This window comes from Megascapheus bottae, chromosome 1 (genome assembly GCF_031878675.1).
Source record: "Megascapheus bottae isolate mThoBot1 chromosome 1, mThoBot2.hap1, whole genome shotgun sequence".
NCBI classification, from domain to species: Eukaryota; Metazoa; Chordata; class Mammalia; order Rodentia; family Geomyidae; genus Megascapheus; species Megascapheus bottae.
The window spans coordinates 64845160-64859072 of NC_143509.1; the positions used below are offsets into that span (position 1 = coordinate 64845160).

Below are 13913 nucleotides of genomic sequence, written 5' to 3' on the forward strand. Positions count from 1 at the left end.
CCCTCCCCAGCCGTCTCCCTTCCCAGCCTCCTCCAGGCTGAAGAAGGGTACTCACTTTGTTTAGACCAGGCTCTCCACAGGCAGAAAGGGATGAAGGTGACGATGAGGAGGACGACTGAGCCCAGGACGACCCCAACAATCAGATAGGGCAAGTCGCTGGCACGGGCTACCATGGCTCCCGTGCCCATCGGCCGCTCTATGGTTTCTGGGGGCGGAGGTTGTGGCGGAGCCAGAGTGGGCGGTGGGAGTCGGCCAGGCTGACCAGAAAACTTGCGAGCTGCAATTGTGGATAGAACTTACTGGATCATGTATTTTCTTGGCCGTTTTCTTCACAACATGTAGAAAAACGAAACCACTGCCCCAGTCCCGTGGGTGAAACTTTCACGACAAAAGGCCCTAGAATTCCTCCTCTGAGCCAGAGTCAGTACTCAGCTCAGCAGGGAATCTCATGTGAAATTTGGTATTGTTAAGGAGACCTGAACCCTACATTTCAAGATGTCTAACCTGGATGGCGCCATGCTTTCCGTAAACAGTGGGCGAGTGTTGAGAAGAAAATACGTAAAACACATGAAAACAGCAAAAGACTTGGGAATGGAAGTGTTTACTGAGTTGCTGTTGCTGTCATGCCACTTCTCTCTGGGGTTTGCCATTCCAGGTGTGCCTGGCATTGTTAACTTTGCCCAGCTGTGTTCTCACTCAGCTCTCTGACGCACAGCCTCCTGGTCCTCCTCCCTACCACTCCAACTGCCTCTTTTCCCACCCTTTCCTTCTGCCTCCTCAGACCCTGGGAGATGGCCTGGTTTAGCATATGCTCTCTGTTCAGGCTCACCTGGTCTTCAATTTTCATCTGTGTCCTAAAGACACATCCATAGACCCACTGAGACCGTAGGAGGATATTGGCTTCATTAATCACCCACCTGCATTCAGTGTTTCCGGAGAATCAGATACTCAGTACACCTTGCAACTGTTTTACCTTGTTCTTTTCTCCTAAAAAATGCATTTCTTTTTTTCTTTTTTCCTTTTTCTTGGGACCAAGCTGCGAACTTGGTACTTGCATCTACTTTTGCTCATTGGCTAGCACTCTACCAACTGAGCCATGCCTCCAAACCTGATTTCTTGTCTTTTCTATTTCAGTAAATGGTAGCCACATCTAGGTGGGACTTCTGAGCTAAACCATCAAGCTGGCTTTTAGCTCCTTTTACCCTGTCATAAGCCTAGTGTGCATTCAGTCCTGTTGTGCCCCCCAAGGAGGATTCAGACACATCCCTTTTATTTACTTTTATTTTACGGCCCTTGTTGGCTACCCTCTGCCTGGTTCTTACATGGTCACAGATGACAATTCTTAGCAAATAAACCCAACTACAACCCTTCCCACTTAGACCCTTGAGTGGCTCTACTGCCCATTGCAGGCTCCAATGACCCTGGCCTTTTCTCTGAGCTGCCACTCTCACCTTCCTGCCAGGCTCTGGACACTCCAGCCATCTGAAGCAACTTCAAGTGTAGACCTGCCTCCTAGCCCACTCCCTTCCCGTGCTTCAGTCCTTCCAGAAGAGCCATGAAGGCTGTATAAAGCCTCTCTTCTTTTTCCCTGGACACTCAATGCTCTACTTGACACAGCAGCCCACGTGCTCCCTTCCCGGTGCACGGGCAATGAGGGCAGGAGGTACACAGCAAGTACTGTGGACAAGAGATTGCACAGCCATGCCAAGTGGGTAGAGAAAATGTTATGTCTCAATAACAGGAATGTGGTGTTTTCCTCTCCTTTGTGATCATCTCTAGATTGTGTTCTTGGCAATACACTTTACATCACTTATATATTTAGTTTGTTATGTTTAAATTATTTTATTGTTGTACCAGTACTGGAGCTTGCACTCAGGGCCATTTGTTCTCACTTGGCTTTTTCGGTCAAGGTTGGTGCTTTACTACTTGAACCATAGTCCCATTTTTGGCTTTTTGCTGGTTAAGTGGAGACAAGTCTAAGGTGTCAGCTACCAGCACTGGCCTTATATTAAGTAATTTTTTTAAAAATGGAGTTAATATCTACCTACCTGACCAGGGCATGAACAGTAGCAGGTTATATGCGTATGTTTTGGGACAGCAGAAAGGTCACAAATGATGAGGTCTGGGAATACTTGGCAAACAGATTGCTTGGCACACAATAGTGACTGTGCCTGCTTTGCTACGGCTAGCAGGAAGGGAGAGGAGGGGCTAAGAAGGATCACCTTTGGTCTCGCACATCATCACGTTGCTGAACTCGCTCTCCCCTCCTTCGTTGAAGCACTGCATCTTGATGTCATAGGAGGTCTCTGGCTGTAGGTGGCTGATGGAGTGCCAGTACCTGTCCCCTGGGAAAGAGAGAATGGTGTCTGCTTGGCTCTGACCTCACAGTTAAGAATTCATGCTATGTGTCTGTGCTGCTGCCATTGTCTGGCAAAGAGTGGATATGGTGGGGAAGGTTCTAAGTGTCTAACTCCATCCCTACATCACATCTTCATGGGAATAAAGCATATGCTTTTTGTCTGTGTTTGTGCTGGTGCTAGAGCTTAAACTCAGGGCCTTGAGTGCTCTCCGTTTTCTTTTTTTCCTCAAGGCTGGTACTCTACCTGTTGAGCCACATCTCTACTTCTGGCTTTTGGTTGAATCACTGGAGATACAGTCTCCCTGACTTTTCTACTCAAGCTAGGTTTGAACTGTGATCCTCAGAGCTCAGCCTTTTGAGTAGCTAGGATTACAGACGTGAGTCATCAGAACAAGGTGACATGTTTGATTTTGTTTTCTTAAACTAAGGAGTCCCAAGTCCATCATGAAACGGTGTCTCACCTTCCACCATGTCCTTCTTGTAGTCACTGTCATTGTCGCTGTCTGTGGGTCGGTAGTAGATGTAAAAGCCATGGATGGGGGTGTTGTTATTACTTGCTGGGATGTACTACAGGGAATGGAGAAGAGACAGATGACAGTGGAGCACAAAAATCATTGGCAAAGCAAAACCACTGGGGTGTGGAAGATTCTCCCCAGTCTGGCGTTTGCCTGGCACTGGGGGCCCAGGCAAACATTCTTGGTGCTGTCCCTGGAAAGAAGGCTGTGGAGATGGCATATTGTTTCATGTTGCCCAGAAGGCCACACATTTCCTGAGAGAGAAGAAAAAACCCTTGTGTATTCTTCTAAGACATCAGTCCCTTCTAATTCTTTCCTGCTAGGCAGGTGAGGATGAGAGGCTCTGAACCCTCGGTGCCAGGGGACAGGGAGGAAGGAGGCTGGGACACAGACTGAAAATAGGAACATCTTGGTGTGAGGGGGAGGAGGGAGGCTCTATCAGGTCATGGCACAAATATAAGTTCCAGCTACTTACAAAGAGCCTCCCAAATCCACCAAGGGGGCTTTTCAGGTGCATGGTGCAGGAAGTCCAGCTACCAGGGGTTGAGGGTGGGGGTGGGGGAACATTCAAGGAGTTATCTTAGGAGAAGGGCTGAGCCTAAGTCCTGTCTTCCCATGGCCCCTTACCATCCACTTGAGCATGATGGTGGTCTCGTTGACGGCGTCAGTGAAGGTGATGTAAGGGCCCGCCACAGGCCTCTCGTATACACGGCCGCTGTAGCCAGATACCACGTAGGGCCTCGACGGGGCGCTGGGCTCACTTTCCCCCAGCATATTCAGAGCTCGCACTCGGAATTTATACGAGGTGCCTGATAAGAGAGACCCTCACTGAACTTGGGAAACACACTCTCTCCCCTACAGCCCGGCATGGCTCAGCATTCTTCCTTCTCACAAGAAAGCCTGTCCTGTGGAAGAGGAGCTGCCTGGGGAAATGGCTCTATGATGGAGCAAGAAGGGAGGATTTGTGACACTGAGGGTCACGGATGGCATCCATGAGTACGCTGCGGGGTGGAGCTTATACTTGGGCAGGGCAGAGGGGGGCTGGGCAGAAGAGTGCCAGACCCTTACCTTTCTCAAGACCTGCGATCTCCACAGACAGCCTCGAGGGAGGGATGGCACTGGTGGCCAGAATCCAGTCGCCCACTTTCTTCAGCTTCTTGTACTCCACCCGGAAGGATTGGATTGGGAAGCCACCATTTCCACGGGGGATCCAGGTAACGTATACCGAGGTCTCCGAGGCCATGGAGATGGTAGGCCTGTCTGGAGCTTCTGGGGCTGGAAGACCATGCAGAGTAAGGAAGCGTCAGGGGTCAGGGATGCCATCAGATGATGCTCCATTCCAGCTGACCCGACTTACTGCTGAAAGGCCCTGCTCCTCCCTATAGTCCTCTATCCCTGATATTATGGAATTTCTGACCCCAAACCCCTTTCAGTTCCAGTTCTGTAAAGGCCAGCATGCACAGCCAAGGCTTTCTAGACCCATGGAGTCAGAGATTCCAGGGTTTGGCTGGCTCATCTTTTATTTGAAAAGCTCTGGTCTTCCTGTTCTCCTTGTGGTGAAACTGGAGAGATGCCGAGATAATATCACCAGAACTGAACTTGTAGAACCCAACCCCACTGCAGCACGGGACTCCCTGAGCCCTGATGAGGTTCGTTCTGATGTGCCTCCGCTCCCAGCCCCAGCCCCTAACTGCTGCTGGGCTTACGGGACAGGCGGCCATGGTCCGGCTGGCTGCTGCTCTGCGGACCAGCTCCAGGGTCATCTCTCTGAACTTGCTGCTCCTTGCTGGCTGTGATTTCGGGTTTGGGTCGCCGTCCTGATGGAAATGGATTGAGATCAGCCAGGAAGGAAGCGAGCACTGGATCCCTTCCCTACAGAGTCCTTTTTGCCTGAGAATCTACCAAGGGTTACAACAAAGTGACATGAACAAGAACACAGGACACACAAGTGGATCTAATTCCCAGTCCTGCTTGGCTCTGCTGTTGCTTTGCTGCTGCCCCTTGTGGGAGGGAAGAGCAAAAGGATGGCAGAGGTGGCCGCTGGTCACACTCCTGGTAGGAAGTGATACTTCAGGCAGGGCGCTCGTGACTCACACCTGTAATCTCAGCTACTCAGGAGGCTGAGATCTGAGGATTGTGGTTGAAAGCCAGCCCACTAACCACCAGAAAACTGGAAATGGAGCTGTGGCTCAAAGTGGTAGAGTGCTAGCCTCGAGTGAGAAAGCTCGGGGACATGGACTAGGCTCTGAGTTCAATCCCCACGACCACCACCACCATCATCAACAACAAAAAGGTGACACTTTAGCCTGGCCCTCAAGTCCCGGGAGGCTGTGGCTGGAGGAAGGACAGATTTTGAAGTGAAGAGACAGGCTAGGTGAGCAGGGTTTTACACACGGATCTGGTTTGACTCATTTGAGCCCATGGAAACCCAAGCCGGGCGCAGCATTTGCCCTTACCAGTGCGGAAGGTGACCATGGCTGTCTGGCCTTCGCCAGCACAATTGTAAGCCGCCATCTCCACTTCATACAAACTCCCAGGGTCAAGCCTGGTGAGGGTCAGGCGGTGCTGATTGGCTGGGATGCCGGAGATTGTCCAGTCATCAGAAGCATTTGTGACCTGCTGGAGAAGGGGGCTGGTGTTAGGAGTTCCTCTTTCCTTCGGGTGGTAGGGGAACTGAGCCCAAGGGAGCAAAAGAACGGAAGGCCAGTGGGCAGTGGGACTGACGAGGGGCCGATGGCACTGCTGAGCTCAGACTGATTCTCATAGTGGTGGACCAATGGTCCAGCTGAGCAGTCAAGTCAGGCTTCCTGGTTCCTTATCGAATGATCCCCGGAGATGAGAAGGCCTGGCTCGTATCGCTGAGAGCCTCGCTGAAGGGCTCCCCAGCCTCAGGACTTCCCCAACTCCCATATCTAACGTTCTGTCTCTTTGTGTGCTCAACGCCCACATAGGGTTGCTCAGTCTCTAGTTCAGTGAGTGGCGGTGGTGACAAGGCGGACAGGAGCAGCAGCGGCAGCGGTGCCAACACTCCCTGAGTTTCTGTAGTGGCCACAGCCATGATGACGTGCAAGGCACAGAACAGGTTTGTGCACACGACCCCACTTGTCTTCACAGGAACCCAAGGGTGTCACAGTATTCCCACCTGAGGTGACAAAGCTTAAAAGATAATCTATCTGTTCAAAGCTGCAGTGCTAGTGAGCATAGACACTCTGACACAGCTCCAAAGAGCATGCTCAGAATGTAACCTGTCCTAACTAGAGACTGGGGACCAGGAAAGACAGTTCTGAGTTCAAGTCCTGATTCTATAATTGTGAGTCCTAAGCTTGCATTTCTAAAAGGAGGGAAATAAAATGTCTCAGTTATTCTGAAGCTAAATTAGGTGATCTACATAAAGCTGTTAGCATTGAAAGGTTTCCCTCTGAATTCTGAATTTTTGCCCTGGTTCCCTCCCCATTCATCCTTTACTGGTGAGATTACTGTCAATTAAATCCTCTTTTCTTTGCTTGCTCTTTTCCCCATCATTGATTAGAATTAAAACAAAAACAAAAACTGGAGCTAGGAGCTAATGGCTCAAACCTATAATCCTATCTACTCAGAAGGCTGATATCTGAGAATCTCAAAGACATCTTGGACAGACAAATCCAAGAGATTCTCATCTCCACTTAACTAACAAAAAGTCAGAATTGGAGACCCTGAGTTCAAATCCCAGTATCAAACAAAAAAAGAAGGAAGAGAAGGAAGGAAAAGAGAAGGAAGAAGAAAAAGAGGAGGAGGGGGGCAGAAGAGCAAGAAGAAAAAGAGAGATGGAGAAGGAGAAAAGGAACAGGAGGAAGAGGAGGAGGAGGGAAGAGAACAGAGGAGTAGGAAGAGAAGAAAAACAGCAATTAGGAATAAATTATAATATCATAAATAACTTTTTAATGGTGGGGCTCTGCCTTTAAATCTGAAGAATACAGGGTTCCAGGCCTACAATAGGTGATAGAGATGATTTCATCTCAGCCTCTCCCTAGGAAAAGCTTCAGCGGCCCTGTGAGCCTGCAAGAGTGTGCTGAGACTGGAAGTAGGGTTTGATGAAGAAAAAGAGCAGCTGGTAGGGAAAGCTCTTTTCCCCAAGTAGAATATTCCAAAGCAGAACAAATCCTACCATTCAAGGGATAGGAATGAACTGGGCTCATTAATGTCAGACTTCCAGGATTTGTTCCAAGGAGGGAAGTTTTTACAAACTGAGATTCCCCAGTGGTGCTAGAAACCCAAACACAGTAGCCCAAGGTCTGCAGAGCACTAGCCGCTGAGAGTGTTTGTGCACGTGAAAAAAGTGAACATTAACTGAAGAACTCAGTCCCCCACTGCAGAAGACGAAAAATATGTAACACAAATGCTTTCTTTAAAAAAAAAAAAAACAACCACCTTTTGCTTAGGTGACAATCTTTAAGATATGGGAGTTCCACACGCAGGACTGCCTTTCAAGATACCTCCTACCTTAGCAACAACTACCTAACACCTCCCGGTGCCCTCTTCCTTCCCCCAGCTCTGGCTAATGGAAGCCAGACTCAAAAGGGATTCCTGTCCTGACTCTCCTACACCCCCCTCTCCCTCTGCCCTTCCCTCACTGGCCTCCCACTTCCACTGGGCCCAGGAATGAAAATAAGAACCACAGGGTAATTAGTCACTGTCACACACACACTGAGACGGTTGAATGTGGCCTCAGCCTGGCATTTCCGGATCACCACGGCACAGTTTTTGCCAGCCTGTCTCTTGGATGGGGCAATTTCTTGGCCACCTATTGGCCTGAAAAATATTATTCTTGCTCATGCATTGGGTTTTGTCTCTTGGGGACCATGCACGCTTGGCCTTTGCTGCTCTTTGTCTACAACCTTGAAGGAGGTGTCCAGTTACATGGGGAGAGAGGGGAAGCCCAGCCTAGGACCATGGCTGAATAAAGCTGCTTCTTGCTTCAAGCTCATTCATCCTTTGCTGGCTGTCTGAGAGGAGGCTGGCAGACTCTGGGCTGAGAGCTGGCCTCCTCCTGGGAGCTGGGAGGAGTCAGTGGGAGCTCTCTGGCCCTCAAGTCTTCCAGGAGACTATCAAAAGAAAAAGAAAGGACCAGAATGTGAAGGGCCAGTTAAGTCCCAGCTTCTGCACAGTCAATGCCTTCCACAGGATTCAGTTATTTTTGATTTCTTGTTTGTTTTCTGAGATGTTCTACATTCACAAATTTTTCCCCCTTTCCATATCTTCTGCTTAGTACAACCTGGGACTTTTAGAAGCAAAATTAACATGTACTCATTATAAAACTCAGTTTTTATGATTTGCAAAGATCCAATCCATTTTCCCCCCGAATGAATCCATTGAAGAACAGCAATTTTTGACTATCTATTGGCCTTAAAGAGAAGGCAGCACATATTTGGGGTGAGCAGAAACGTTTTCAAGGGACAGTGGCAGAATGCTTGCCTAGCACGCATAAAGAACTAGGTTCGATTCCTTGGTACCACACACATAGAAAAGCCAGAAGTAGTGCTGTGGCTCAAATGACAGAGTGCTAGCCTTGAGGAAAAAGCCCAAGGGCAGTATTTGGGCCCTGAGTTCAAGTCCCAGGACTGGCAAAGAAAGAAAAGAAGAAAGAAAGGAAGGAAGAAAGGAAGGAAGGAAGGAAAGAAAGAAAAGAAAGGAAAAGAAGGGAGGGAGGGAAAAAGGGAGAGAGAGAGGGAGGTAAGAAAGAAAAAGAAATGTCTTCAAGGATGTCTTCAGGAAATTTCATGTCCTCTTCCTGACAACACTGGTGGGGGAAGGTGGCCGGCTGGAGGTCCTGTCCCTCTATCTGGGACACAGTGTCCAGGGTGTGGGGCTGGCTCAGTGCTGTTCCTGCATCCTGTCACAGCCTGAGATTCCCTCCCCAGCAGCTCCCAAAACATCCTCCTGGACAGAGTCTGTCTGTGAAGGTCTCAACAACATGGTGTGTTCAAATGTCTGCTTGTCAGAACGCAGCCATGATGAATTCTGAGAACTGAGGGGCATTCTGTAGACCAGTGGGAAAATACTTGTTCACAAATATTTGTTTCCCTGGCTGTTGAGCTAGCTGGCCATGCCCGAGCTGCTGCAGGTATGCACCCAGCAGAGTTTACTTTGGTTACAAACAGCATCATCAAATGACAGATGAAGAAGGAGGGGTGATGGGAATGGAGAGCTGGCTAACTGTCTCTGGACTAGCAGCTGGCATTAGCCTCACAGAGGGGGCACACAGGGGTCAGACCTGAGGGTCCATGCCCCATCTCTTTTCTGGCCTCTCTGGGTTTCAGTGCCTATCTGACAGCCCAGCTCCCTGGAAAGCATTAGGCCAAGAAGCAGAGGGACCCAGCTGGGCAGTGGCAAGACAATGCCAGGGCCATACCTTGCGGTGCTTCACCATGTAGTAGAGCACAGGAGCCCGGCTGCTGCCCTCATGCCGAGGCCGCCACACCAGCTCATAGGAGTCAGTCTTAGATGTCCGAGGAGAGCTGAGGATGACAGGAGCCTCAGCCAGGGTCACGTGCCCCTTCTCCCCAGGACACTGCAGAGAAGCAGGCTGCACTGAGGTCAGTGGCTTGGTGAGCCCTGGCTGCTCCCTCAGCGTCGCGTCAGGGCCAATGGGTCGAGAGGGTGGCACAAGTGTGGAAGTGGCTGGCTTAGCATCTCTCCAGGGTCTCAGAGTTGTGCCTAGGGATCCAGCAGGAAACAGAAGGGGAGGAAGAGGCTGTGAGTACCACTCTGGTCATCTGCCAGAGAGTAAACTGATATAAGGTCAGCAAAGACAGGAGACCACCATTAATCTGCCATGTGACATACAGCTAGGTTCAGGAAGAGAAGGACAGTGTTCCTGCCCTGCCAGAGGGAAAGGTAGCTTAGAGACCTGGCCTAGGCCATTTGCTACAGCTCAGAGGTGGCAGACAAGCACATCTGTAACCTGCTGATCTTTTGTGCCCTGAGCAGGTGTATCTTGGGTGATACCACGGTTTGAATAGGCTCATGTGCTGTATGTTTCTCAGATGGTAGTACCATTTTCTGGAGGTGGTAGAAAAAGCCATTGGGAGAATGCTTTTTAAGGATACGATTGGACTGTGGAATCCTACTTCCTATCTATGCAGCACACTCCTGGCTGCCCCAGTGCTCTGCCCCAAGTCAATGGAACCAAGTAATACAGACTAAAATTTCTGAGTCACAATAAATAATTTCTCTTTTTATATTTTCTCAGTGATGGAAAAAGTGATGAACGTAGGAAAATTAGTGCCAGAGACTGGGGTTGTTGCCGTGACTAAATCTACCATGTGGTAGATTAATGTACCATGTGGTGGTCTTAAGCCTTTGGAATTGGTTTGTGGGAGGAATTTGGGCAAGTTTGGAGATGTGGGCTTGTGAAGTCTTAGAATGCTGTCAGTAGGGTTTGATGGGTGATTCTGTGGAAGCTCAGGCCAAAAGGCTGACAGGATCTAGACTGCAAAGGAGTACTCATGGGGTTCAGAGGGGGAGGAAGACTCTGGAATTGGGTATGGAAGTCATATGTGTTCCATCATGGCTAAGAACTTAGGTAGCTCTTCTGGGACTTAGTGGGAAGTTAAGTCTAAAGGGAACAGACTGGTTAATCTGGCAGAGGAAATTCCATATGTAGTTGAGATAAAGACTGCATGATCGCTATGATTAGCAATAGTTGTATACTTTGCACTAAGACAATAGGGAAGAGAGAATTTTGGGAATTGGCTAGACCTCACCCACTGCAGGCTGAAGGTAAAAAGTTTTAATTCAAGTAAGGCATGGTGGTTTACACCTGTAATTCTAGCTACTCAGGAGGCTGAGATCTGAGGATCATGGTTCAAAGCCAGCCCAAGCACTAAAGAATGTGAGACTCTTATCTCCAATTAATCACTAAAAAATGGGAAGTGGGGCTTGGCTCAAGGGTAGGGCAGTAACGTTGAGCTGAAGAGCTCAGAGACAGCGCCCATGCTGAGTTCAAGCCCCATGACCCACAAAAAAAAAAAAAATGAGGCCATTTAATTGGCAGGATATCTCAATGCGATCCATTAGTGTCTAGGAAGAGTTTGTATAGGAAGGAGCAGAGCAAAAGTCTTCTGGGATCCTGGAAGCTCCCAGATTTCAGATTGGGAAGTCAAGCAGTGTGTAGCTCCCTGACTCTGCTGTGGGGAGCCTCTGAGAAGGCCAGGGGCAAAACTAAAAGAGTGAAGAAGATGCAATAGAGATTTTAGGAAGTTAGAGATGTCCACAATGTGGAAAATCTGTCAAGAGAAATGAAAGGCAATGAGCAGAGCCAGATAAGGGAGGATCATATGGACTGCAACGGCAGCCACTAGAGTAGGGGCTGCTCTAGATTTCTGGGGCCCACATCCTGCCACCATATGCCTAGATGTCAGGTAGTGCAGGACTGAATGTTTGTCCTATTGGATTTTGATCTTGCTTTGGTTCCATCCTTCCTTAATATCATTCCTTTACTTTAGAATGGGAATAATCATTCCCATTCTGTGCCGGTAAATACCGGAACTGCATAAATTGCTGTTTCTTTCACAGGGATTCACTGCTAGGATGTTTCCTTGGGTCTCAGAGGAGACACCAAACTTGGATTTTTAGACATTGTTGGAAGACTCTGGAGAAGACATTTACATTATAAGATGATCATAAGCCTTTGTGGGCCAGGAAGAGAATGCTGTGGTTAGAGGGCATATGTTTGGGTATCAATTCAACAAAAGATAAACTTGTGATCACAAATCCTGCCAGCTGGATTGGATTGAGAAATGCCTCCAAAGTAAGTAAAGCACATAGCTGGGTATGTCTATGAGCAGATCAAGTGAGGACAATTTGCTCTGAATGTAGACTACATCACTGCTTAGGCTAGGGGCCCAAGTGGATTAAAGGGGGGAAAGGAGAAATTCATCTAGTGTAGCAGGCATTCTCTCTGTTTCTCAACTGCCATGAGGTGAGTTGTTCTGCTCTGGCATGTTCCCAGGACTTAACAGACTGAACCTTCTGAAAGGATGAGCCAAAAATAAATACCTCCTCCCTTAAAGTTGTTACATTGACAAAGAAAACGACCATAGTGAACCATCTCAACTTGCACCTTCCTCTACCTGTCTCGGCTGGGGAGGAGACAACTCCCTTTGCTATGGGATCTCAACAGCAGAACACAGTGTGAGCATTTTCTTTCAAAGCTAAGGGGGCCTGGAACAGGAGGTCATTTAGAGATGCCTGAGCATCTGGAGGCCAAGAGAGGGTGAGCTACAAACTCCTTCAGGAAGTTTCCAGCACTGACCCTCCTTAGCCTAGGGCACTGCTGCTCCATGGTACTGGCACAATACTGGGTTTTTCTTTGCTGCTTTTTTTTTCAACTTGATCCTTTAGGAAGTTTTATCTCCTTCCTACAAAGGTTTCTGAAAGTAAGGACACTGTCGTGTTGTTTGGAGTGTAAGTTCTGGACTAATGCAAGTGAAGAAAACGAGTCTTGCTTTTCTTTAGTGTAAAGAACTGATTATCACTTGGCTCTCTGGAGCCCTAAGAGCCCACAGATTCTGCAAACTAAAACAAAAACCCCAAAAACTTGGTTTTCAGAAATACAAGGGGAAAATTATTGCTATAAACCACTGAATCGCATTACATGGTCTCATGGAGATGATGTAAGAACCTTGAATATTTTTTTCTAAACATTTGGAACATCAAATAAAAATTAAATGGAAAAGATACAATGGTTAAACTTCTATCAGTGTCCCTTGCACACCTAAATTAAAGAGTGAGTTCATGTCATTGTGCAGTGTGGTCTGAAAGCCAGAGTTGACCAGGCTGTGTTGGGTGGAGTCTCAGCCCCCTGGGCTGCACTCACCTGGCCGGGCCGTCCTCAGCTGGACCACAGCCTGTGCACTCCCCACTTCATTCTCAGCCATGCACTGGTAGACGCCTTCATCCTCGGGCCCCACGCTCGCCACGCGCAGGGTTCTGCGGGACAGCCGCAGGCGCTGGCTGGAGGTGAGTGGCACAGCGTTTCTCAGCCACAGCACAGAGGGAGGCGGGTTCCCACGCACCTCGCAGGTGAGCTTGGCACTGTGGCCCCATGGGATAACCAGCTGGGACAGCTCCACAGTGACTTCGGGGGGCTCTGCGGTAAACCAGAATGGAGGTAAGCAGAGGCAGCTTCCCGCCCCAGACCCGTACATGCTGGGAGTGGACGGAGCTGGGAGTGGCTCCTGCCTCCCAGGGCGTTAGTTCTCCTTATGGGCAGTCACTGCAGACAAGGGGCTACAGAGCACACTGAAGCCATGGGCCCTCACCTTTGGATATGAGTGTTAGGCAGGGAGTTAGGAAACCCAGTGGCCGGATGCTGATCAAAGATCATATTCTGGGTCAGGCCTGGAGGCTTATGCTTGTAATCTCAGTTGCTAGGGAGCTGGAGATCCACAGGGATCACAGTTCAAAGCCAATCCAGGGGAAAAGTTAGTGAGACTCCCATCACAATCAATTGCTAGGCATGATAGCACATACCAGTTATTCCAAGTTCAAAAGAAACAAAAATAGGAGGATTGAAGTCCAGACAAAAATGCAAGACTCAAAAAAAAAGTAACAATAATTAAGCAAAAAATGGCTGGGATGTGATTTAACAGTTGAATATCTGCCTAATAAGCACAAGGCCTGAAGTAATTTAACTACCATCATGATAGGGGGGAAAAAAAAAAAAGGCCAAGCCAGGTGCCCAGGTGCTGGTACAAGTGCACAAATGCAAAATCAACACCAAAAAAAAAAAAAAAGAGCTGGTCGCAATGGCTCACGCCTGCAATCCTAGCTACTGAGGAGGCTGAGATCAGAGGAGCAAGGTTCAAAGCCAGCCTGGGCACAAAGGACCTGAGATTCTTATCTCCAATTAACCTCTAGAAAATGGGAAGTGGGGCTTTGCTCAAGAGTAGGGCTATATATAATCTAGAACTGAAGAGCTCAGGGACAACGCCCAGGCCCAGGGGTAGGGTGGTAGCCCTGAGCTGAAGACCTCAGGGACAGTGCCCAGGCCGAGTTCA

The 13913-nt window shown here is 48.8% G+C and overlaps 1 protein-coding gene across 1 annotated transcript in view; it reads right to left on the reverse strand.

The window, feature by feature from the left end:
• The window catches only part of Boc (BOC cell adhesion associated, oncogene regulated), a 76653-nt gene that overhangs the window by 3514 nt on the left and 59226 nt on the right, over positions 1-13913 (reverse strand). Inside the window, 9 exon segments of the mRNA XM_090346462.1 lie at positions 56-277; positions 2223-2345; positions 2821-2926; positions 3502-3683; positions 3943-4149; positions 4581-4691; positions 5331-5490; positions 9263-9567; positions 12731-13003. Of these exon segments, the coding sequence (XP_090202588.1) occupies positions 56-277; positions 2223-2345; positions 2821-2926; positions 3502-3683; positions 3943-4149; positions 4581-4691; positions 5331-5490; positions 9263-9567; positions 12731-13003 (1689 nt within the window).